The sequence below is a fragment of the Mesocricetus auratus genome, unplaced genomic scaffold, assembly GCF_017639785.1.
Source record: "Mesocricetus auratus isolate SY011 unplaced genomic scaffold, BCM_Maur_2.0 Super-Scaffold_100676, whole genome shotgun sequence".
Lineage (NCBI taxonomy): Eukaryota > Metazoa > Chordata > Mammalia > Rodentia > Cricetidae > Mesocricetus > Mesocricetus auratus.
In genome coordinates, this window is record NW_024429266.1 from 151,380,793 (window position 1) to 151,406,498 (window position 25,706).

The 25,706-nt window shown below is 51.6% G+C and overlaps 2 protein-coding genes across 4 annotated transcripts; one reads left to right on the forward strand and one right to left on the reverse strand.

Annotated features, from left to right (window-relative positions):
* The first annotated feature begins 606 nt into the window (after nucleotides 1-606).
* Nucleotides 607-3,366, forward strand: CUNH3orf22 (chromosome unknown C3orf22 homolog). 3 transcript variants are annotated; one of them, XM_040738981.1, is made up of 4 exons: nucleotides 607-917; nucleotides 1,339-1,482; nucleotides 1,884-2,009; nucleotides 3,028-3,366. In XM_040738981.1, the coding sequence occupies exons 2-4, from the start codon at nucleotides 1,394-1,396 to the stop codon at nucleotides 3,206-3,208; spliced, it is 396 nt and encodes a 131-aa protein (XP_040594915.1). In that variant the 5' UTR covers nucleotides 607-917; nucleotides 1,339-1,393; the 3' UTR covers nucleotides 3,209-3,366. The 3 variants fall into 3 exon arrangements, with proteins under 3 accessions (XP_040594915.1, XP_005071302.1, XP_040594914.1); XM_005071245.2 differs by having other exon boundaries at nucleotides 608-917; nucleotides 1,357-1,482; XM_040738980.1 differs by lacking the exon at nucleotides 607-917 and adding an exon at nucleotides 940-1,193 and having other exon boundaries at nucleotides 1,357-1,482.
* A 1,841-nt stretch (nucleotides 3,367-5,207) lies between these two features.
* Chst13 (carbohydrate sulfotransferase 13) lies at nucleotides 5,208-19,072 on the reverse strand. The gene is made up of 3 exons (XM_005071246.4): nucleotides 18,958-19,072; nucleotides 11,685-11,767; nucleotides 5,208-6,738 (listed from the first exon to the last, which is right to left on the reverse strand). Exons 1-3 carry the CDS (start codon nucleotides 19,055-19,057, stop codon nucleotides 5,899-5,901), a joined length of 1,023 nt encoding a protein of 340 aa, XP_005071303.1. The 5' UTR covers nucleotides 19,058-19,072; the 3' UTR covers nucleotides 5,208-5,898.
* Between the last annotated feature and the right edge of the window lie 6,634 nt (nucleotides 19,073-25,706).

Consider the following 25,706-nt stretch of genomic DNA (forward strand, 5'->3'; position numbering starts at 1 on the left):
TCTGGCTCTCCTCACTTCCAGTCCAGTCTTTGCCAACCCCAACCACTGTAAGGTGGTCCCAGTGAAGAACCAGCATCTTTATTCAAACTCTCAGTGTCCTTGCCTGACTTTCCTGCTGTTCCCTTCAAGATACTTGTCTAAGAAGTTGAGAGTATCTTCTGCCACAGAGGAGAAAAGGGAGAAAGCCTAAATCTAGGCTTAAGGATTTGAGCAGCCTTCTTGGAATCCAAGCTCTGAAACAACCCTGGTTAGGTCATCAGAAACAGCCCATTTGGCTTTCCAAACTCCTGACAGCACTGCCCAAACCTCTCAACCATCTTGCTGCCTGACCCCCTCTTCAGGTCCTTCTCTCTCTCTCTCTCTCTCTCTCTCTCTCTCTCTCTCTCTCTCTCTCTCTCTCTCTCTCTGTCCCTCCCTCCCTCCATCTATCTATCTCCTGTCTCTCTGTGTATCTCAGTCTCTGTCTCCCCCTCTTAGCAAGATAAGATGTCCTAGAAGATCTGTGCTGGCTGGTATACCTGCCCCTCAACTGCTGTGAGAGATGTCAGTAGCTACCTTGTCACTGATTGTGACCTCAGAGGCTTCTGACCTTGCAATAGGCCTGTGGGCCCTGTTGGCCCTACATCATGGGGTAATGGCTCCCTGGGTGTCCTGACACCCAGAACCATGGCCATTGTCAACCCCTGGGGTGTCACTTAAGCCTGTGCACCAATGTGAAGCTCTGCTGGTTTGCTTGCTCCCAGAATACCCTGGACCTGGGCTTCCCATCTGACCAAGGCTTCTGAGTGTGGCAGTAGAGTCCAGCTGTGGGACCACAACAGTGCTCCTGCTTGCAACTTCCTGGGCAGGAGCAGTTTGGGGGCTTTGTGATCCAAGCCCTAATCCTGTCAACTGAAGATTTAAGCTAGGCTGTCTTGGTGAGCTCCAGTAGCCTGTGGGGATAGCGCCATGCCAGTTAGTGAAGTTACAGTTACTGCTGTAAGATGGCAGTAGAGATGCCTGGAATGGGTGTCATGAAGTCAAAAGGTTCCCTGGACTCTACAGTGGTCCCAACCCCAGAGAGAAGCAGCTGCTGACAGGGCCATCCTACAAATGGATGGCAAGCGGCTGGGAGACTCCTGCCACCTACTTGGTCATTCAGGATTGTTTGAGCTATTCTAGAAGACCAGCATTCCTATTTTTCTGGAGTGGATGTAAGCAAAGCAGCTCCCTTGCTGTTGTTCTTTCTTCCCTTCCCATGAAAAACAAGGCAATAGCAATGGTCTCCATCAGTGGGGAAGTCAAATAAACTCGCCAGGTACCACTCATCACCTCCTACTCTTGCCTCTGCTCTGGCAGTGTCCTCTTGTTTTCTAGCCATGGCTGAGAAGGACATAGCCTGACTCGCTCTGTGATGGAATCAAGAGGCCCCAAGAAGCCTCGCCGACATAAGAAACGCAAAATCAAGACCCTGGAGAGACTTCTTAAGAAGTTTCCTTACAGGTACAAGATGCCTAGACACCTTGGGCTGAGTCCTGTTACCACCTCCATATTGTTCCTAGGCCCGGGAAGCTGGAATGTTCTGAGGCACTGGAGATGGGAGGAGAACCTCTAGTCCAAGGGGCCCCTCAGGAACACTGTGCTGTGGCCAGTGAGGAGCACTGCGCTGTGGCCAGTGAGGAGCACTGCGCTGTGGCCAGTGAGGAGCACTGCGCTGTGGCCAGTGAGGAGCACTGCGCTGTGGCCAGTGATTAGTTCTCCCTTCTTCACCTGCTGTCCAAGGCCAGGGAAGCCAAGGGGTGGAACAAAGGCTTTGTAAAGCGTGAGGCCAGACACAGGAAGACCAGGTGTGACTCCTCTGGGCAGTTGGCTGCAGGCACTTAACCACCCAAGGGCCCTTCTAGGTTAGGTTGGTTGACAGAGCCTGACCAAGAACCCCTACAGTCCTGGAAGACCAAGAGCAACTCAGTGAAGGATCAGCTGCCCTTACAGAAGAAGCTGGTGCCAACCCGGTCTATTCCGCCCCCAGGGTAAGTCCCTGTACTTGACTGATACTCATGGTCACACACAGACAAATGTGTCTCATTGACATCACCCTACCCTATACACGGAAACCTCAGTCACCTTCGGGCAGGTCCTCTCAGCAGACATGTGACTATAGTGCTCCATCCTAAACCACCAGGCTACAAGTGCTGCCTGTACACAGGCATGGTGGATAAGATGCTCCATCCTGAGGGACTCCAGGGCCAAGTGGCAAAGGGTACCCTGACACCCCACCCCCACCCCAATCACTCGGTCTAGCCACTGTGGGAAATTAGTTTTCCCCCCAGCGGGAGGAGCAGCCAGGGCTCTGGATCTAGGAAACGGATATGGGGGCTATGCAGCCCACCACATTGGAACAGAAGAGTGGGGTGCATGTGGAGAAACCCCAAGCCCAGTGATGCCCTCTAGCTCTAAACCCTTGCCTGCTTCTTGCCAGTTGTGGGACCCAAGGCACAGAGAAAGGAGAAGGAGCAGGGTGAAAAGGGAACAGGGCCCTTGAAGGAGAAGCCCCGTGTAGGGGACTGCACTTGTAGGTACCGTAAGGGGGAAGAGAGCAGGGACCCACCCAGTGCACTTGTGAAGGCAGCCTCAGGCCAGGAGGTAAGAGCAGCCAGTCACAGGTGGGAGGGGCCAGTCTCAGACTGAGGACAGTCTCAGGTAGTTGTAACCACAGAAGAAAAATGAGCATGACTCAGCTGAGCCTATCAACCAACATAGCTCCCTCAGTGCATGGGCAGGGCCAGGGCATACCCTGAGGTCCAAGAAGCACTTGGAATCTGCTGTGTCTAACTTGGATTTCCAAGGCTGGAGGAGCAGGTGGCAGGAGGAGGGCATGGGCCACTCCTGGTGCCTCTTTGGCAGCCATTGGCTACAGAGGCTGCATGTGGGACAGGCCTGGCTGGAGACATCCTTCAAGAACCTTCCCACACATGGCCCTGTCTGCCCTGACGGGTTGGAACCTGCAGGGTTCCCTGGGTCATGTGTGGTTCTGTGTGGCTTCTCTAGGGTCGGAACTTCGGACTTTACATCACAGCCTCCACGTCCCCCACTGTGTAACCACTGGGAACTTAAATTACTGAACCACCGTTTCCCTAGACGAGACCTTGACAAGCTGCCTTCTCCAAAGGCCAGTGCTGACAAGCCCTACACCAGCGAGGCTTCCGGGCCGTCTGAGAGTGTTGTCTAGAACATCCACTCTTCATGGCCCCTTTCTCGGCCACCGTCTCTCTGCTCCAGGCAGCTGCCACAGAAACATTTGTAAAGGGGAGCAGCCTCCTCAGCCACCTAAAGCCCCCACATCCCAAGACCATACAGCAGCAATAAACTTTGCAGGTTCAAATCCCATTTCTGCTTGGACTGGTCAATTTGCCTCTAGTTTCTCATTCTTAAAATGGGTATATTTAGTCACATTGCAAATAACACTTCTAGAATTTATCCAGATACATGTGCATGTTAGCATGTTAGCTAAGCTAATGGCAGTCATTCTAGTAGTTGGAAATAGCAAGAGTAAGAAGTCAAGTGAACACCTGCTAGTAGACATTGCAGATGCTTACAGCTGCACCTGCAACCTTAGGTAGCCATTAAAAGAAAGAAGCAACTACGTATTGATCTCAAAAGCTCTATAAAGGATAGAAATATTCTTAAATTATAGAAGTATCTGAGAAACTGTCATGTGTATATTAAAATGTGTGTCTGCATATGAGTGTGTGTTGCCTGCAAGGGGACATGATGGCATGTGAGGGGACATCTAGATGGCACATAATAGTCGGCGCCTCGTTAGAGGGCATGTGTGTAACCATCATCTGCAGGTCCAAGCACTGAAGAGGTAGCAGGAGCACAACACCCCCTGTGACACACCTGGGAGTGTGGCGTTGTGGTCAGGTGCCAGCTTCAGCAAAACGGTTCCATCAGGGGCTCCGCGGGAGCTGAGCTGGGAACCAAGGTGAGTGATAGAGACAGGTGTGAACAGCTGAGCAGCCAGTGAACTGTTACAGTGTGAGGGCCAGGATCTGCCTAGCAGAGAGGGTGGGTGATGGCTGGCATGAGTGCAGGACCCAGCCTCTCACTCCACAGATTGATTGGAAGGGCAGAGCTATTGTGATGTGTTGCTGGGAAAGACACCAGGCCCTGGGCTCTCCGTGTTCCTCCAGTGAGGAGAAGGGCAGGCTTGGGACAAGGATTCATACAGCCATCAGCAGCAGTGGCAGTTCCTTTCAAGATCGTAGAAGCGAGGGCCTGCACAGGCCTATGGCTGCTCACAGACAGGCTCTGAAGGCCTCAGGCGGGTTCCTGTGAGGGAGAGCCCAGTTCAAACAAAGGCCAGGGTGAGTGACGGAGGAGGCAGACCCCAGGCCCCCTCTGCACCCCACAGTCTGACTTCGCCTGCTCAGACAACTGCCTGGGGTCCTTCTTTACCTAGACCGAATTCTGGGTGGATGAGGAGAAACTCCGCAGTGCTGGCAGTCCCACCCCGTGAGAGCCTGAGGCCCAGAGCTGGACAGGCACAGCCAAGCCTGCAGCTCAGATCCTGCGAGCCAGGGCTGTAGAAACCAGAGACTAGGGGCTCCACATGCTCAGGCTGGGAGACTGTTTCCTTAACCAGTAGCCCACCCCTAGGCAGTTGTTGCCACCCTGAGCTTCTGGCAACAGTGGACAAACAGCACCAGCAGTAGGCAGCAGCTAGAGGGCAGCATAGAGCAGGGCAGCATAGAGCAGGCAGCAGATAGAGGGCAGCATAGAGCAGGCAGCAGATAGAGGGCAGCATAGAGCAGGCAGCGGATAGAGGGCAGCATAGAGCAGGCAGCGGATAGAGGGCAGCATAGAGCAGGCAGCAGGCAGTGTCACAGCTTCTTGACAGGCATTTGCTTCTACCGTAAGTGAGCCGCGCCCCCACAGCCAGTTTTCTTCAGCCACAGCTCTTGATCCTCTCTCTGCCGTCCCTTGTCTCCTCTCCACCATTTGTGCTCCCATTGGTTATTCTTGCCTGCTCTCTAATCCCAGTCGCCCCCTTGCTGTGGGCTGCTGTGGACGTGAGCCAGGTTCATGACCTCTTTCCACTGATCTGCCTGCCGCCTTGCACGCTTGTGCCGCTCAGCAGCAGAAGAAACTGAGGTCAGAAACACAGTGAGTTGCCCAAGATCTGGCAGGCAAATGGCCCAACGAGGCAGAAAAAGTCCCCAAAGTGAAAACGTAGTAAAACGTATTTATTTAAAAGACATGACCCAACCCTGCCACCATGTTGCATGCTGGCGTCTGAAGACACAGGGGAAGATCTGGAATTTTGTAACGCGATCAAAGGTAGACCAGCCAGGTAGAGGCGGAATGGCGACTACTCTACCATCCTGTGACTGCCAAGGTGGCAGGCAGCTCCCACTGACAGGGACAGCCACACTTTCCAAGACTGGCCAGGGCATGTCTTCTCTGGCTATGCCTGCCCTTGCTAGCCTGAGTGAAGAGAAGACGACATTAAACCAAACCCTGGTATTGTCTTGTAGCACCATGGACAGGCTCCGCGGAGACGTGACGGGGAATGGTCTCTCACAACCACACCACCGCCAAAAACAAAAACACAAAAAACCAACCAACGAACCAAACAAAAAACAAACAAAAAAACCAACAAAAAACCGGGGTCCTGGAGAGAAGCCTGCCACCTGCAGCAGAAGAGACGCTGCCAAAGGCAGAAAGGGCCAGAACCATATCTGAGGCAAGTTGTGCTCAACCCAGGTGGTATGAGTGTGACCTGCTCCCAGGATCTTGGTCAGGCCCGCTGGGTAAGGTAGGAGAATGGTCCTCCAATCCACACTATCGAGTTCATTCCAGACCTCCTGGCGGCCTCTTGGTCACAGCAGTCACAGGCCTTCTCAACACGCACTGCCCCTAATGCAGCCGCAGGTAGGAGGGGGCAGAGTAGTTAAAGAGCAGAAAGTCCATCTTATAGAGGTCAAAGAGGCGGCGCTGGTAGAAGGGGCTGATGTCCTGGAAGAGGCGCCGGGCCTGGTCACGAGTGGGGTCCTTCTCTGGCCTCCGTGGTGGAGCGGGGAAGCGTAGGCCAGCCTCACCCACCAGGTCCAGCACAAAGGCTGCGTCATCAGCCAGAGTCTCGAACTTGCCCACCACGTCATAGCGCACTAGACACGGGTGGCACAGTGCGTGCGCGCGCTCCCAGTGTTCGTTGAAGGGCTCATGGCGGCGCGTGCGCGGGTCGAGCAGGTAGGCCAGGAACTCGGCAAAGCGCACGTCGTGGCCACGGGCCAGCGCGTCGGGCTGCGCGTGTGGTCGTAGGCGGCGCACGATGCGCGTGCCATAGCGCCGCTGGAAGGCCGCGCTGTGCGGCCGCGCCAGCTTGTTGCGGTAGGCGGAGGCCAGGCGCTCGAAGGGCTCGCGCACGAAGAGAAAGGCCAGGTAGTCGCGCAGCCTTCGGTTGACCTCAGCTGGTGTAAAGTCAGCCAGGGAGGGCAGCAGGCCAGGCGCATGTGCCTCGTGCGCGGGGATTGAGCCCGGGTCCCCACGGCCACGCAGCGCCAGGAGCACGCGCTTCCAATTGGTGCAGGCCACCTTGGGCACGTAGCAGTACAGCAGCCGGTGTGCGTCGTCCACCAGCACGTGCCGCAGGTCCTCCGGCTGCAGCAGGCGCTGGCGTCGTGTGTGGCGGCTGCAGGCCCGGTGTAGCAGCTCGCGCCGCTGCTGGTGTACCTCGGCCATCGCGGAGTGCCCACCCTGGAGGCAACAAGGGATGGAGGCAGACAGGGTGGGGATTCAGAGTGCAGCGGGCTCCAGGCCAAGGCCGCACAGATGCCATGCTCCCTGGGAGTCAGGCAAGGGATTCCCCCCACTGGAAACCGGAACCCCAGGGGTGTTACCAGCTCTGCATGGTCTGGGGTCAGAATCTGCCCTGGAATTGGAGGAAATAGAGTCTAACTATTGAGGATGTGAAGACCTGCGTGTGCTGGGCACTGTGTGTACACTAGGATTGCCGAGAATGAGCCTTTACGGGACTGGGTAAACAGAATAAAGAAGGATGGCCAAGAGTGTACAGCATGTAACTGCAGGCACACACAGACCCTCTGCCCTCTACTGTGGATTTAATTCCTGCTGCCTTACTACGTCCTCCCCACTTCACCCACTCAGGGGAGGACAACAGCAAGGCTAGCCTTGAAGTATAGCCCTCCCTTGGCAGCAGCCATTCAGCTACTTGTAGGATATGGGCTTTGTGTGTGTGGTGGTTAAATGGGCTTCTGATTCTGCATTAATGAATGAACATATTTCTTTGGACCTCGATTTATTTATTTTTTCCCCAGCAAAGTTTTTCCTTTTATATGTATGGGTATTTTGTATTTATGTACATTGGTGTGTCATGTGCATGCAGTGCCCAAAGAGGCCAGAAGAGGGCATCAGATCCCCTGGAACTGGAACTACAATTGGGAATGAGCCATCATGTGGATGCTAGGAATCGAACCTGGGTTCGCTACAAGGACAGTGAGTGCTCTTAACACTGAACCATCACTCCAGCCCACCACCAGCAAATGTTGCTCTCAGTGCTCTGTCAGGAACCTTGACCTTTTCCTTATCTGTCTTTGCTCTGGGGGAAAGGGCACCAGTCACTAGCATTTACTTAGCACTTCCTGTATTCCATCCACAGTGCAGCACCATGAATTAGGTCCTATTCAGAGGACCAAGGGTGTGGTCCACTTAGCCTGCCTGGGTCATGCACAGACCCAAGCTGTGCTTACAGAGTATCCCTTCAAATTTATTTTTCAGTAGGATCCTCATCCCTTAAGACTAGCCCCTACCACCATTCCACCTCCATCGGTTTTGAGACAGGCGGGTAGCCACTAGTAATATATTGAAGTTACTCTTAGTGTTGATAACTGTGCCATCCTTCTGCTGTTCATTTTTCTGCAAATAATCAAAAGTCTTGGGGAATGAATAGTTTGAGTCCCTAATTAACAGCTGCTAGACTTTCCCTGGATCTCCTGACTAAAAGGATGGCATTAAAATAGCCAAACTCCCCGTATGCCAGCACAAGCCATCTTGAACACTTACAGACACCTTGAGAAAACTGTACAAAGATCACAGCTGCCTCCCCTAGCTCCTGAAGGCAAGGGGGTGAAACGTGTCTTCCATCTGTTGTTATTACAAGGCTTGATGAGCTCTAGAAAACTCTGCAACCATTTCTGCCAGGGTCAGAGGGAGAGCAGGTGTCTGTCCTTGTCATCTGTCCCTCTACTCCTCTGTCCTGCCAGCAGAAGAACTGCTGTAACTGGTCTAAGACACAGGTCTGTGATTGGCCCAGATACAAACCTCCATGTCTGGGATGGGTAATAAAGAAACAAATGCTGTGTTTGGTACCAGTGTCCCTTCATGTTCTGTGTGGACAGAGTGCTCAGACTGCTTGCCTGTGAGGTCCTCTGCACTGTTCTGGGTACTGCAGCATCAGGCCCTTCTCTGGAAGTTCTTCACTTGCCTATTTTCTGTCGTGCAGGCTGAGATGGTGGCAGGCCGGAGAGCCAGCAAAAGAAGATCACTGCCGCCTCAGCCTGTGCTGAGGGAGGGGCAGGCAGCCAGCTGTCTGGCAGCTGCACAGTCACAGAATGGCCAGAACAGGCAAAGACCACAGAGGGATAGAGGGCTTAAAGAGTCAGAGAATGGGAAAGTGCATGCCCTGCTTCCTGGAAAATTCTAGAATGCTGCCAGGTGTTTAGGGTCAAGAGTCTCAAATGCAGGCCCAAGCACTGTGGTGTTGGCTCATGTAAAGTGTTTGGGAACCCTGACTTTCTGCACTGACATAGGAGCAGCAGCATTAGTAGGACTAAAGTTCCTGATATCCCAGGTTTGAGTAAGTGCTGTAACACCATATGGCACTATTTATCACTGTTCCCACCTGCCTATCCATAGCTCAAAGCTGCCAAACAACTAAAACATATGCACATAAAACTTGTACATGTATGTTCATAGCTGCATTATTCCTATTGGCAAAAAATGTGGAAACATCTTAAATGTCCATTATCTGACAAATATAGTATAGCATATGGCATATCCATAACAATATTATTTGCCATTAAATGGAATGGAAGTTTGACAAATGCCACAACACAGACAAGCCTTGAAAGCAAGCTGGGTGAAAGAAGCCAGGCATAAAAGCCCAACTATTGTATGGTTCTCTCTGTCTCTGTCTCTGTCTGTCTCTCTGTCTCTGTCTCTCTCTGTCTCTGTCTGTCTCTCTGTCTCTCTGTCTCTGTCTCTCTGTCTCTGTCTGTCTGTCTGTCTGTCTGTCTGTCTGTCTGTCTCTCTCTCTCTCTCTCTCTCTGACACAGGGTAGCCCTGGCTGTCCTGGAACTTGCAGTGTAGATCAAGCTGGCCTTGAACTCACAGTTATCCTCCTGCCTCCTCTTTCCAAGTGTTGTGACTAACAGCACAGTCATATGATTCCTTTTGAATGGATGATCAGAACAGGTAAATCTACAAACAGGAAGTGGATTAGTGGTTGTCAGGAGCTAGAAGAGACGGAAGAGGAATGACCACAATATAATCATAGTCTCTCAGGTTACAAATGTTCTGGAATTATACAGTGGTGAGGTCACATGTAAAATATGAAAACCACTGAATCAGCCATTTGAAAAGAGTGAATTTATGCTGAGTTATTTCTCAGAAAGTTAAAGACCTTAGCAATATTTCCAGCTCAGGGGCCACAGTAGAGGAAGAAATGGTAGAGCCTCAGCTTTGGGCATGAGATCATGGATGCTGGTGGTATGGAAGTATGTGGGTGTGTGCCCACATGAACATATGTGTTTCTGGGGCTTTTAAAAGTATTCTGCAGAGGTCCATGATTCATTAAGTGCCCTGACCGTTGTGTTTTATGGGGGAGGGAAGAAAACAAAGTGTTTCAGAAAGGATGGGTGGAGGGCACTTTTTCTTTTCCTGTAAGTGCTGACAGTCCCAGAATCCACAGGCTGGGAGGGGCTTTGGAGTAAGAGGGAGGGAGTTGGTGATGTAATGTGGGGGTTATGTGTCAGTCACCCTACTGTGTTAATTCCAAAGGAGAGCTAAAGCAGGGAAGTAGACAAGCAGAGACACACAACTTGAATTCCAGAAAGTAGCATTTTGGAAGAGTTAAAATGCACTGTTGTGGGTATTTGTACACTGTGTGAAGATGGTGTAATAAGCTGAATGGCCAATAGCTAGGCAAGAGGTACAGGACTTCCGGGCAGAGAGAAAGGAAGAGGAGGAATCTATGTATGTAGGAGACACCGGGAGACAAAAAAAAGTGCAAGGTGGAAAAGAGGTAACATCATGTGATAGAACATAGATTAATTTAAGTTATAAGAGCTAGTTAGGAACTAACTGAGCCTTCATAATTAATATGAAGTCCCTGTGACATTATTTGGGAGCTGTCTGGAAGGGCAGAAAAAGACTCCTGAATAGGAATTGGCCATTCAGCTTTTTTATTAGACCAATCAGGTGAAGGATAGTCAGGGATGTTGGGCAGAGAGAATAGATAAGAGAGAGAGGAGGAATGAGAGAGAAGGAGGAGAGAATGAGGCACAAGCCCTGGGCAAGAAGCCAGGCAGCCTCCATCCAGCTAGACAGGAGAAGCAGTGAAAGTAAGATACACAGGAAGTAAGAAAAGGTAATAAGCCCTGAGCAAAAGGTAGATAAAGAGAAAGCGGTTCATTTAAGTTAAAAGATTAGTCAGAAATGAGCCTAAGCTAGACTGAGCATTCAAAACTATTAAGTCCCTGTGCCATGATTTGGGAGCTGGTTGGTGGGTACAAGAATGGCTGCATACAGTAGGTGCTAATACATGCTGTCTGTTTGTTTGGCTGAGCCAGGTATAGGGTCTCCTAGTAGTATTCAGGCAGTCATACTTGTATGATTTTAGTTTTTAAAACAACAATTTTATGATGGTGGCATTCAGAAAGAGCTGCTGCTAGATTTGAACGTAGATTTTATCCTGGGCTGGAGTGACACTTTGTATAGATCGCTCCCTGTAGGAGGAGAGGATAGTGAGTCTAACCCACACACACACCATCACTAGGGGAGCAGCTACATCTGCAGTGTCCTGTATGGCCATCTGTCTGAGCATCAAGGATCTCAGATTTTAGGAGCATTTTGATTTAGCAATATTTAAGCAGGCTGGGTTCCTTGAGAGCTAACCCCACCCCAAGTCATGGAGTGCTTGTGCTGTTGGGTATGTGAGAGCGTATCTGAGGCTGTGTGGGTCCCAGTGGGGCCACTTGCTCCGTCTGCCTGGAGATGATTAGGTGTGTGTGTGTGTCGGGGGGGGGTCCTCTGAACATTCCTTTGTTGTGCCACATACTAAAATTTGGGAACTTAACGGCCATCTTCTTGAACTCCTGGGACAGGCATAGTTTAATGACCATCTGTTTGCTGGTCCCCTGGGACAAGCATGGGTTAATGACCATCAGTTCACCACTGGTCCCCTAGGACAGACCTGGGGCTGTTTTTCTTCCCTGTGTCTGCAATACATAGCACAGAACAAGCACAGGCCTCGGCTGTGGTGGGAGGGATGATGAGCAGGGAAAACTGGACTTCCAGGCTACACAGGAAGCCCCGTTGCCCATACTGGACAGAGCTATGACAGAGGATATGCAGGAGACTGTGACTTCCTATCCAGGATGTAAGAGGGTATCCCAGCCACTTACCTGGTCCAGGGCATGCAACAACTGTAGAGGACTCTTCCTCACTCCTCCAAACCAGCTAGAGGCCAGGGCTTTGTTTTCAAATGCTGAAGGCCAACAAGGAGAGAGAGAGATCACTGCCAGCTTTGGCTAAGGTGTGTTTGATCACACACCTTATCCCTAGGGCACAGTTAACCCACTTGTGTGACTTATTTTTCTCCTGTATCTTCTCTTCCTCCTGGGGATTGGTAAGGAGTGAGCACTGCTAGGGCAGTGTCCTTGGCTCATTCCCACCCTCATGCCCTATCCTCCACCATTGGAGAGTAGCAAGTACAGGGGACAAGAGGAAAGGAGCCTGCCTGCCCTCTGGGAAGAGCACCCAGCCCCATCCAATTCTACTCCCCTGTCTCAATGCCACCCCCACCCATCTCCAGCCACTTCTGCTGAGTCCTGGGGGCTCACACGTCTGATGGCTGTCCAGTCCCTAGATCTGGATTATGAATATCCAGAAAGGCCGGGTGGTGGCACGGCCAGGCTGCAGACTGCTAGAGTGAGGGCACCAGGCTATATGAGGCCCACAAAAGCCCCTAGAAGTATGTGCATGTCCCCAGGTATGGATGCTACTCCTGATGAATGCAACTTTACCTGTTTCCAGAACTGGACAGGGACACTCTATGTTTTTATCTTGCATTCTTCACTGTACTTAAGACTACAGGGCTGTCTGGACATCCCAGGTTTTGTGTGTGTGTGTGTGTGTGTGTGTGTGTGTGTGTGTGTGTGTGTGTGTGTGTGTGTGTGTATGTGTACCTATTAAAGGGAGCCACTTGGGCCAGGGCTCATGTAGGAAGCCTGTTTTGAGGATGCCCATGAACCCAGCCCTTGAACTTTTCCAGACTCTACCCAGGGAAGGATCTCTGATCCTGCTGCCTTTTTGGTAGAACAGCACCTTCACTGGAGAATGAGCTGCCAGGGTAGGCGGGCACCGCTAATTATAAGCTGTTGCTAAATCCAGCAACCGGCTTCAGGAGTCTGAGCAGGGTTGCAACATGCCAGAGTGACATCTCTCAACACTTGGGGAGAATAGTGTCCTTCCTGCCATCCTTCAGGTTAGATGTGCCACTCTAGGCCACCTAGTGAAGGGGTCTTCTTAGAGCCTCAGCAAGCGACTGAGGGACTTGTTCCCTCTAGGTCTGTGGGCAGAGTAGGGAGAGTAGCCTGGAGGTACCACATCATAGCCATCTGACCCACAGCCCTCTTTGGAGGTTTCTGTTCTTCCAGAAGCCACTCCTTGCCCAAGGCCTTCCATTTCCTGGCCAGACCACAGCTGTCTAAGAGTGGGTCCCACAACAGATGCCAAAGGCCTGTGGGTGGAGGACAGGCACCAGGGGTTCCCAGAATAGCTGTGGTCACAGATTACAGGGCCAGGCTATCTCAACCCTTCCAAAGAAGAGCCTAGGGCTCCATGCCTGACAAGGACAGGCTGGCTATAGAGGGATAGTGTGGCTGTGGCTGTGGCTGTGGCTGTGGGTGTGGGTGTGGGTGTGGATGTGTGTGCATGTGTGCACGAGTGTGCGTGTTTGTACACACACACACACACATAAACACACACACAACACCCAAGTTGATCAGAAGGGGTTGCCCTTATAGTCCATGGGTCCAGCCCACTTAAGGACCATTGAGGCTTGCTCCAAATAGGGCAACACTGGAGGCCTGGAACCTTCACCCCTACCCAGCCTTGCTTAACCTGCTCCCAGCTGTGCTCCCTCCCCTTCCCAAGACACACAGAATGGAATGGAGAGGAGGCAGCAGGTTTGTATGTCCAGGGAGAGGCCTCAGCAGAACTAAGACTACTCCTAACCCCAATTAGCAAGGAGGTTAACAACGACCCTGCCTTAAAGAGGCGAAGGGAAAGAAGAGGAAGGACTGGAGTGGCAACAGAAGATAGATGGGGAAGCCTTGGACTGCAGCTGGGAGAAAGCCTGGATACAGAGAGCCTGGGAGCAGTGATACTTTGGGAGGAGACCAGAGCAGACCTGTGGGATGAGAAACAGGCCTGCGCCAAGCAGAAACATGCTGACTGTCTAGACAGGCTGCCTCCCTCAGCTCAGGACACCAGTGTGAGGCCCACCAGAACTTTTGGTACCCAGCCTTGGGTGAACTTCAAGCCCCTGAAGGGTGGAAATTCTGGAGAAAGTGCCGTAGGCTACAGCAGAGAGCTTTGTGCAGGATGCTATCTCTGCACAAAGGTGGGGCCCTTGATCCTGGGCAGGTGACACAGGACACTGTGTAACTGTGCTATGTGGAACTCACCTGTGTTGTCCTGTCAGGTGGAAACTGTTACTTTCCCACTTATTAGATGGGGAAACCGACAGTCACAAGGCCAAAACCTTAAGGCTACTGGTTCCAAAGACACCTCAGGTTCCAGTGTCTGCACTGCTAAGGCCCAGGCTTCTGCTTGTCAGGCTCCTGCTCATCCTGCACACACCATAGGGGGTCCCCAAGCTCTGCTTTATTGAGGAGGAAGTGCCCACCATGATGGGGAGGAACAAGGCACACCAGGTCACAGGGTGAAATACAGCAGAACACACCCTTGCAGGAACCGGTGGGCTGAAACATCACAGAAAACTCCAGGAAAGCTGGCCCCAGTCCTCAGCCCCCACTTCCAGCAGGAAGCCCCAGGCCCCAGACAAGGCAGGGCAGATTGCTTTGGGGGATGGGAGTGAGGTGGGGGTGAGTCCAGTCCAGGGCACATTGCAACAGCCACATTCTGGTTAATAAGTTCTCTGCTCTGTTGCAAGACAAACCAACATAAGCACCAGCTGGGGCTAAGTCAGAGCCTCAGGTCTGCTTACCCCACTTAGACCCCCCCAGTGCTTTCAGGGAGCCCTGCGATCCAGTATCAGGGGTGTTCTTTCCTGTGATTGTCCTGAAGGGAGAGTGGACACATTAGACAAGTTCTTCACAGAAAGATAGGTCATTCTGCCTCTTTCCAGTCCTACTTAAGCTCTAGTCACTGACTTTTACAAGCCGGATGCTGTGAGGAAATTCCTATCTGACCAGCCATCGCCAGGTCCACATTGGCTCTGAACTGGTAGCCCTCATGGCTCCCATCCCTTCCCACAGGCAATAGGAAACTATCTCACTAACCTACTGCTTAGCCCAGTGGGTCATCTCAGAATCCATCCCACAGCCCCACTTTGTGGTGCAGCTACTTAGAAGGCTGAGGCAGGAGGATCATAAATTTGAGTACAGTTTAGACTACTCATCTATCCTAGACAAATATTCGAACCCTGACTCAAAAAGTTAAAATTGAAGAGGGGCTGGGAAGCTAAAGTAAAGGCCCATGACATTTGCCTAGCATGAAGGAAGCCCATTTCAGTCCCCAGTGCTGGGCCTGAGGCACGGGCAACTCTTGCTACTGGTTTGCCTCACATCAGAGTCCAGATCCTGTTCAGGGTAGAAGCCTCTGGCTGACCATGTTTCCACAGAATGTAGCAGACACATCTGCAGTCACTGTTCTGGATAACTTCATGTCAAGTTGACACAGGCTAAAGTCATTTGGGAGGAGGAAATCTCAATTAAGAAAATGTCCCTACCAGATGGGCCCATGATGCATTTTCAAATGATGTCAAAGGACCCAGCTCACCCCTGGCTGGTGTCCCTGGGTGCTATAAGAAAGCAGGCTGAGCGAGCAGTGCTCCTCTATGGCCTCTGCCTTGAGTTCCTTTAATGATGGATTGTGTCGTAGAAGTGTAAGTGAAATAAACTCTCTTATGGTCATGGTGTTTATCACATCAACATACACCTTAACAAAAGCCCAGTCTAAGTCAGCCTCCTTTTAATTTGTTCACAGTGCTTGCTACTGATGGAGTCATTTGACCTGGTGTGGGGGTTACCCTCTGGAAGTCAGTTCTGTAAGGGAACTGTGATGTTTTCCTCGCCCAGTGTCAATGAGTAAAGACTGGAGAATATCTCAGCTCCTAACCTGCCACCACTTTTCAGAACCCTATGCACCAGCCCAGCACTGCACACCATGCACAGGCCTTCTGCTCCTCCAATGGACGTGTCCACATAGATTCAAACCCCACTCTTAGTACTTATTGCTGTCCTAACTTGCTTTTAGTTGCTGTGATAAAGCACCAGGACCAAAAGCAACTTGGGGAGGAAAGGGTTTGTTTATTTTGTCACAAATCATTCTCCATCACTGAGGGAAGTCACTCAAACATGAACCTATAGTCAGGGAATAAAGGAGATACCATGGAGAAACAGCTTACTGACTTGCTCCCCATGGTCTGCTTGGCATACTTTTTTGTACAACCAGATCAACCTGCCCAGGGGTGAAACTGCTCAGAGTGCCTTGGGCCTTCCTATATCAACCATTAATCAAGAAAATGGCCCTATAGGCTAGTCTGATGGAAGAATTTTCTCAACTGGGATTTCTCTCTTCCTAGATGAACCTTAGCTGTGTCAAGTTGACAAAAAACTAACCAGTTTATTCAGTTTCCCATCTAATCAACTTCTATGTTTCTTTTAGTCTACTCCAAATATCTTTGCTTTGTAAAGTGGAAAGAATAAACCCAAATCACCATCCCAGGCAAGGATGACAGAGGAGCAAAGCCATATGAACATCCTTAGAGTTGTAATGACCCAGTCACAGAAACCTATGGAGATGATGGTGTACTGGGCAGCTGTCCTATCTCCCCCAGTGGACCCCCTCCCTTGATTCTGAGCTCTAGGACTCAAATCCTGTCCCCACAACTCTTGGCTTAAGAAAGCTGCTTCTTTCCCCTTGATCACAATTGCACCCCTGCTCCTACTTGAGTCGACTGACCTATCAGAGAGCAATTCCCCAGGAGTCTCCTGAGCTCTGGACTCCAATTGGACCTGGTGAGCCTTTCAGGAGCTGCATCCCGAAAGCCACGCCCTCTCCTTTTGCTATCAGTCTGGGGTTAGGCCAAGGGGTTCTGAGACTCTTCCGCTCTTCCAGTTGGCAGATCAAAGACTCTAGCCCCAGCCCTCAGTGTGGTCTAAGAGCAGATGACATGGAGACCTGAGGTTTTAGTATCAAAATGCAACTCTTTGAGGTAGGACACCTATAAGTTCTTCTGCTCCTAGACAAGCTCAGTGGCAACAGGTTCAACAGACATGTGGTTAGAGGTGTGAGCAGCAGGGAAGCCCAGGCACCAGCCCAGGCCAAGGGAGCAAAGGACAGAAGGGGGCCTTGGGGGTGGCTGTGGCACCATCCCTGGGAGCCCAGAGGGAAGGGTGGCATGCTGGGGACAGAGGTGTCAGCTGTCACACTCCACCATGCTATCTTCTCTCTGACTGGGTTCTGAGACAGTGTTGGTAGCAGATCCTGGGGTAGGGGGACCAGAATGGGCTCCTCACTAAAAAGAGGCCAGTAAGATCCCCAGGGCAGTTAGAATCTGGCCCCTAGGCCCTCATTCACCCATAAATTTCTCTCCATGAACCCCTGATGACCCAAACTTGGTTGGAAAAAACTGAGGCATGTCCCCCCTGAGGTCTAGGACAGTGGAACCCTGCCCCCTGCAGCTGGACCAGACCGTCCCACTGTCTCCCTGTCAGTGTCTACCGTAAGCACACATCTCCCCTTTAAGTGAATGGGGAGCTAGCTCTGAGACATGAGGTGGGGTTGGCTCTGGTGCACCCAACACTGAAAAGCTAGCAGCTGGAAACCTATTCTAGTGGGGTGTGAGCATAAATAGAGACTGGGAGGTAGGGATGGCAGCTCAGGCTATGGGGAATGGAGCCAGGGTCAGCGGGGACTTCCCAGGCCAGGCAGCATGAGACCAGCCTGGGGGTGACAGGTGTAGTTGACAGCCCAACCTGAGCAAAGGTGATGAGAGAAGATCGTGAGACCCTTCTCTAACCATGCTTACACCTTTCTCTCCCCACCTTTACACCCCTCCCCTCCAGATCCTGTGGGCGAGGACAATGCCAGGGAAGTGGTTATTTCTCTTCTCGGACCTAGCTAGATGAGGTATCAGGAGAGATGTGTCCCAAGAGGCACGAAAATATGCTGAGAGCTACCAAGACACACGCTCCTCTGCAGAGACTGCCCAGGGTCCAGACTCATCTATCCTCTCATACCACACAGCAGTGGTTGAGCACTGAGGGGCCTGAGCCACCATGGCCCAGGACTGGGTAAACATTTGTCAGCAATGAATGACAGAATGGACAGAGACTGTAGCAACAGCAGACACTAGGACCACGCCCAGACTGCCAAGGGACACTTTAGTCATGAGAAAGCACCTATATAGGGCTAGCTTTTCACCAGTAGGTTCTCAGTAAGGGCAGGAAGGCTCCTTCAGGGCAGGGTGGGGGGCTTCCAGAGGTGTCGAGGCACAGCCACTTGCGTCTGGTCATGGAGAGATTGTTAATTGGCAGAGTGAGTAGGATGGGCCTGGTGACTACTCCTTAGGCCTCCCCTGTTCTGTTAACCCTTATCCCAGCCCAACCCTGACCTCCATCCAGGGATCCCTAAGGATGAATCCAACGTGATGAAAGGACTGGTGGCCAAGCATATCTACTGTAACATTCAAGCTCACCATCCCAAAAGCCCTGTAAAGATGGAGTCAACAGCTGTTCCATAGATGAGATTGCTGAGACCCTGGGAGGGGAAGATAACAGGCTAAGCTGCTAAGTGACTCCCCAGTCTGCCAGCTTGGATCATGTCCCTCCACCGATATGTTTCTCTTGTCCTGAGTCACTCCCCACGAATGCCTCTGTCCACCCTAGTGTATGAGCCTGTTGGGAAGTGAGCAGACCCCACAGACATAGGATGGGCAGACCATCAAAACGCAGCCTTCTGCCTAGGCATCTCCAGTCCCTCCACAGCTGATGCCTGCCCTCAGCTTTGTCTGTAGAGTGAATTGTCCTCCAGAGAGTATCTGAGGAGACCTGGGCACATTCAGAGTGAGACCACACGCCTGGTGGAAACTGGTAGGAGCAGGTTGTGGGTCCTGTACCTCCAGGCTGGCATAGAACTGTGCAGTGGGTGTAGGGATCCAGCAGGGTGTCAGATGGAAACAGACATACCAAGGCGGGAGCAAAAGATGACTCTCAAGGCTCGGAGAGTGGGGACACTGACAGCATCCCCCTAGACTAGCCATATGCTCTCCACCACCATCACAACCTGACCTAGACAATGGTGACTCAGACAATGGCCACCTCGCCAGCGACAGGAAAGAAGACCCCTGCGGGGGAATGGAAAGCTCCACAGGGGCTCTCCAGCTAGTGGAGCCCTGCAGCACTGGCCGGGCCAAAGCACACTCACCGGGACGCAGGAGCAGGAGCGTGCACAGGAGCAGGAGCGCAGCACCCAGCCTTGCCACCAACGGTATGCGCTGCCTGTGGCAGCAGGAGCGCCTCCCCATACTGTGTCCCGCCTGTGGCAGGCAACAGTCATCCGGTGCGGTGCGTTCTCCCACTGTGCAGCCGAGGCCCAGGACACGCCCAGTCCTGACCTTAGCCTAGGTCCCGCCCAAGAGTGGCGTCTGGGGCTTCTGCCAAGTGGTAGGTTCCGCTCTAGCTGGCTGAATGGGTGAGGCTGGAACCCAGGACAGTGAGATGCAGTGTCTATCCCTATTACTAATCATTAGAACCCTCTACCCTGTGCAGGTGGGAATTAGGAGTGGCGAAATTCTCGGGTATAAGTGCCCCAGGTCGATGGGCCTTACTGGCTGAGCCAGAGGCTACAGCTTGCATTGTGAGAGCCAAAGCCATGTTGCTCAGAAACTCAGGCTCCAGGTGCTCAGGCTGGACGCTGAACCCTGGGGCTTTAACCCCTAGTACTGGGCAGCTGTTGTAACTCTGAGAATGACAGCTCTCGTCCCTAGGCTTTGGGACTCCTGGCTCTCAATATTGGCTAATGTCACAGCTTTCAGGCCCAGGGTGCTGAGACCTTCTGCTGTTAAGAATCAGTAGCATCTTGTTGGGTGGTGGCGGCGGCAGCGGCACACGCCTTTAAGCACTCAAGACAGAGGCAGGCAGATCTCTGCGAGTTCAAGGCTAGTCTGGTGTACAGAGCAAAATCCAGGGCAGACTCAATAGCTACTGAGAAACCCTGTCTTCAAAAAAAAAAAAAGAAAGAAAAGAAAAAGAAAAGAAAAAGAAAAGAATCAGTAGCTTCTCCTCAGCCTGCTTTTTTTCCAGCCTTGGTAATTTCTTCTCTCCTCTATACTTGCCTGCGGAAGCCTCTGCTCTCCACAGCAGCCCCTCAGTTCCCATTCTGGGGAAGACCACATTGGAGAAACCCTCCACATGGCAACACACGTGATCATGATCAGAATAGAAGTGTGGCAAGCAGTGTCTGCACCAATCAGGGCAGCCCTTTCTGTAAATTAAGGACTAAGTTTGCACCAATCATAGCACAGGTACCAGGGAAAAGGCTCCCCCTCTGTTGTGGGTGAAAATACCCAAGAGCTGTGTTGATTTCCCAGACACTGATGGTGGGCAGTGTCTGTTTGAAACAGCTGTAACTGAGACCGTGAATCAGGATCTAGGGTGTGCTTTGGGATCCAGCAGCTGAAGTCAGAGCTCAGCTTCTCAAAGTGCCCTTTCGCAAGGTGCCCAAGAAGAGTTCAAGACAGCCAGAAACTATGAGGACAGTGCCAAGATCTCACTACCAGAGAAGGATCGAATAACCGTAGGGGTCACAAATCTTCCATGGTCCAGGACCTTAACTAATATAAAAGGGGAAAAACACCTAACAAGCAGTAAAGAGTGCTTTACAATAGAGGCCTCTTTGTAGCTGTCTTAACTAAAGGGCCTGACTCCTGTCCAGTGCCCCAGGAGCCCACGGTGACATTAGGTAGGAAGGGAGGTGTACTGCACCACAATGCAGGGCAACAGTAAAATGTGCAAGGCAGGGGAAACATGAGGGAGCCATCTCTGACCCGGCTCCACCTGTTACAGTTTGCTCTGAGGTGTCGTCATCCTGCCAAGGCCCAGAAGCTTGTCAAATAGAGAAATGGGGAAAGCAGGCCCCTCCCAGAGAGTGTCTCCTGCCTTTCTCAATGGCAGAGGCCAGAGCTCAAGGATATGGAACCTGTACATGGTAGTCCCTGCCCCATGCCAGGATCAGTCATGAATGTTTCTCCCTTCCCCCATGGTGTAGCCTCACTTTCTTATGTGTCTTCAGGTCCTGCTCAAATCCCAGTCCGTGCAGGACTTGTCCAACCTTGAGGAGAAGGAAGGGCTCTCAGGTATGCCTTCCTGAGCTCTGGGCCTGTTGTGCCTCATCGTGTCACCCACAGCTGCTGCAGGCACAGGGGGTTTGAGTTGTAGAGTGACATCAGAGTAAATTCCAGCCCTTGACAAATAAAGAAAGGGCTGGGAGTGTGGCTTAGTGATAAAAGGCTCTCCTAAACTGTGAAGCCCTGGGCTACATCCTGATACCACAAAATAAAAAATAGAATAGAGAAACATCCAGCAAGTCCTGTGAGCTGGGGATTGCACCTGACCTGAGAGTCTTGCTGCCATGAAGCCAGCCTCTTAGGGAACCTAAGCAAGCAGCTGGTCCTGTATGTGCAGGAAGGGCATGGCTGAGCCAGCACTTAGCCTTGAGTGTGTAGGGTCAGGTGCTGCAGCCAGAGCTAGTGTCTCAGCTGCCGTCTGTGTCTCAGTTCCCGTACAATAGGGGTATATTAACCCCATTGTGCTATGGAAGTTAAATGAGAAGCAGAGATATTTGAACAGTCTCAGGTACAGCAAGTGTCAGACTTGATATCAGTATTCAATAATCCTAATTGCTGCCTCTTATAGCAATGATTTATTACCTATTAATAAAGACTATGAAATAAATAGCAGTTATACATTTAGCTTCAAACAGCAATGATGGTTCTACCTTGCTGGATGGGAACCAAGCTCATACTAGAACCACATCCTTCTATAGGGAACAGCTACTTCCTTCCAGCTCAGCCCATAACCCAAGGATTCTGGGCCATCCACAATACCTATCTGCCCCAAATCTCACCCAAACTTACAGGGATCCTCAGACATTGATTCCAGAACCGGGTGTAGCCTTCCAGTCTTCAGTGTTTTGGCCTTCTAGGTTGCCACCTACTGACCAAAACTGAGAACATCTCAGTCCACTCTTGTCCCTAGAAATGGGAGTCCCTGGAGGCCAACAGGAAGATATGAAGTCTTGGAACCTATGTGCAGATGCCTTCTTCAAAGCCCAGATCCCTGGTAGCTCCCTGGAAAAGCTTCCTTATGCCTGCTGCAAAGACCCTGAGTGAGTGTCAATTATAGCCAAGTAACAAATTGCTTTGAAATTTAGCAGCCTCCAAAAACCTTCAGTTCTGTGGATCAAGACCTGGGGAAGGGCCCCCAGGGGTCCCATGCTACTCCAGGCCACTGAGATGGCCATCAGCTGGGAGTCTGCCAGGCAGCACATTTGATGGCTTCATGATCACATATGACATATGTGGCTGTTCTTACCCAGGGGCCTTAGAACCTTGTGACCACAGAACACGGCTGTATGACTGTGTGACCTGTCTTAACTGGAACCACTGCGGTTGGACCAGGACCCAGTGACAGGACTGGATTCCCACCTCACACAGAGACATGTCTGGGAATTTGAAGACCTGATTGTATTCTGTCTCTGCATATTATAGGAGCATTAAGGAGGCTCTGGGGTGGGCACTAATGGACAGGTGAGGTGAGAGACGGCACAGCTCCCCACATCCTCCAGTGGGTGATTCTGAACACTGCAAATCTGATAGCTCAGACTTCTGGATGCTGGTTATGCCTCTCAGTGTTGGTGGGGGGGCTAGCAAGAGGGCAAGGCTGTCTCTGGAGATGAAGTTCTTCAGTGCAGGTATCAATGAGAAAAATACCTATATCTCATATGGTGCTGATTACACATGGGGCATCTTCAGGGCCCTTCAGGTATGATGTCATGCCATCCCCAGCCACATCTATGAGATACTAGTATTGTTAGGGTCATCCCTTGGTGTCCATGGTACTGGAACTGCAAATACCACAGTCCCTACCTTACAAGTTATGGCATGTAACATGTGAAGTCCTCCCATTCGCCCCCAGTCATCCCTGGGTGCCTTATACCCAATACAATGCCATCGTTGTGCAAACATTCTTTAGACTGTATTGCTGGAGGACCCATAGTCAGGACAAACATAGGTACAGGTCCGCACAGGTGCACTTTTAGAAACATCCTCAGATGTGGATCCTAATGGCCAACCCTCCTTTCACCTATGGAGTCCTAGAGAGGCCAAGAAACTTGCCCAGTGACACACAGCTAGTGAGCAGGGTAGTTGTGGCTCAAGTATAGCACACTGCCGTGTTCAGCCTATGTGAGGCCCTCATTCCTTTAAAACGTTTGCAATGTTTGTTTTCTGACTAAATAACTTATTCTAGCATGAGATTCACATGCAGCTGTGAGGTGGTGTAGGCACCCCATGTGCCATCTGTCTCCCCAGCAGTGATGTCCTGAACATCCCAGTCAGGATGCTTACTTTGAGGCTGTCTGCCCCACTTCTTGGGGAGAATATTAAAGATGCTTGAATTGGTTGCAAACATTTAAAAGTCAGATTTCACAAACAGGGTTATGGCTTACTTTTGAGATCAGGACTTTGTACAGACAGATTTTTGAGGGTCTCTGTCAGTGGGAGAGGGATTGGAACAGAGAACAGAGGCTAGCCAGCCAGGTACAATGCAATACCACCTAGGAGAAGGCTCACTAGGAATGAGAAGCAGTGGATTGCTGCTTGTAGGGCTATTTCTGCCCCCCCCCCACCATCCCAAGGGCCAAGGGAGTTAGGGTTTATCCAACTCTGCAGTCTGCTTCTGCCCAATGTGGGAAGAACAAGCTCTATGCACCAACACCAATGAGAACAGAGAAGCCTGTGCAGCCTCTGGAGTGGGAGCCCAAGTGCTCAGGCTCAGAGACGGGAGGAGCAAGACTGGGCTGGCCAAGGGAGCCCTACCTCACTCAGTCTGGTCCCAGCATGCAACAGTACCTGGTGCAAGGTGGTAGTGCCAGGACGCCTGAGCCTGTAAGATCAGGAGGTTAGGTGGGAGCTAAGTGACCTCCCTGTGGGGGCACTGAGGACTCCAGCAGTAGGCCCTAGGGACTCCAGAATGAAGAAGACTTCTCTCAGTCTCGGACTCTGTGTAACACCATTGACAATGGAAAGAAAGTGAGGTTTACTCCCCGACCATCCAGTCCCCAATCAAACACCAACAGGCATTCAGACCCTATCTACCTGGAGCCCATGCCCACTCCACAACTGGGGGCTGGGTCTCCAAAGCTGCACCACTTTAGATGCTAGTTACAAGCAAGGTAGTGACCTGTACATTGATTGACTGGCCATAAATTGGGGTTCCTGTGGCCTGCTCCATTTGTTAAAAACGGCTTAAGATGGAACTCGAGGGTAGATGGACTAACACATCCCCACTGCCCCAGAAAGGAAAACCAGTCAGAACCTGCTAAAATCAGGCAGCATGTTACTTTGTTCTCCCATCCGCCACGAAGGAGTCAGGTGTCAGCTGGGCCTCTAGAAGGTGCTCGGTGAGGTGTGAGAGGAGCAGGACTGACACTGCCTCCCTCTCCCGATTTCTGGGGACTCCAAGAGCCTCTGGTATCTTGACATGAGCCCTGTGAATCCTTCCTTGAGGACTTTGTGGGATTCTTTGCACAGTCATGACTGATGGCATTGGTCAATGGTGATCAACCTCTTTTCCCCTCTCTGCCCTGGGTCCAGGAGCAGAACGTTCTCCTGGTAAACAAGTGGCTTCTGGAGCTGTCCAGGAGCCACAAGCCAACTCTCTAGAACACTGAGATAAGAATACTCTCATCACCCTGGAATTCCACAAGATTTGTGACTGGAAGTCAGACAGCACTAGAGGCAAGAGTCCCCTGGGGTCCCCTGTCATGAGAACTTCAGAGACCAATCTGTTTTTCTCACTACACCACATCTTGTTAACATCCCAACCCATGCCATCCTGCACTCTGAACTCGAGGATTGGAGCCACTTCAATGGTGCCTCCATCCAAATGTGGGGTCCCCATGACTAGCTACAGGACTTCGGCAAAGTGTCCTTGCTTCTCTGACCTCAGTTTCTTTCTTCTTCTTTTTTTATTTGTTTTTGTTTTTACGAGACAGGGTTTCTCTGTATTGTTTTGGAGGTTGTCGGTCCAGCCCAGCTCGAACTCACAGAGATCCGATCCGCCTGCCTCTGCCTCCCGAGTGCTGGGATTAGAGGCGTGCGCCACCACCGCCCAGCAACCTCAGTTTCTTTATCGATGAAATGGGGCTTGAGCTCTGAGAACACTGCAAGGGTCAGCCACCTTGTGTGCTGCTAGCCAGTGGGTAACCTTCCCACTCTGCCTAAGGCTGGGTGTCATGACCTTTTTCTGCAGAGGGAGGAGTTGGTCACCACCCACCTGTGTACAAAGGGACAGGGCAAAGGCCGCAAGGTTGGCCAGGAGTGGTCACCTACCAGGACCACTGGGACTCAATGTTGGGCCCTTCCTGGCTAGGGAGAGGGGAGGGACGCACTGGCCTCTGGTTTGAGGCCAGGATGATGAGGATGACTTTTCTTGCTGAGCCCCTAACGAGTAGGACATGCCAGGGGTGTGGAGAGTTGTTGCCACACCTATAATCTGCCCCCTTCCTGCTCAAACGTTAGGGGAGAGGGGGCACAAAGGACTCACTTCTGTAGAGTTTCAGTTAAGTTCGATGTCACATGACTCCACATCATTAAGACACATATTCCAGCATTACAACCTGTATACATCCTCTAAGACAGAAAACCTCAATCTCAGAGCTCACCGGCACCTCAAACTCCATCTAACCTCAACCTGCCCTGCAAGGAGCTACTCCTCCCAGTAACACTCAGGCAGCCTGCCTACCTGCCAGTGATCCAAATGACCTGCCCTTTGTGCCCTCTCTGGACCCAATGAGGGGCGGGAGGAGGTGGCCTTGGGGCTATCTGTCCCCACCCTGCTTGCCCCTGACTGCCCAGTCACTTTGTGCTGGCCTCCACCTCAGTCTCTGCAGCC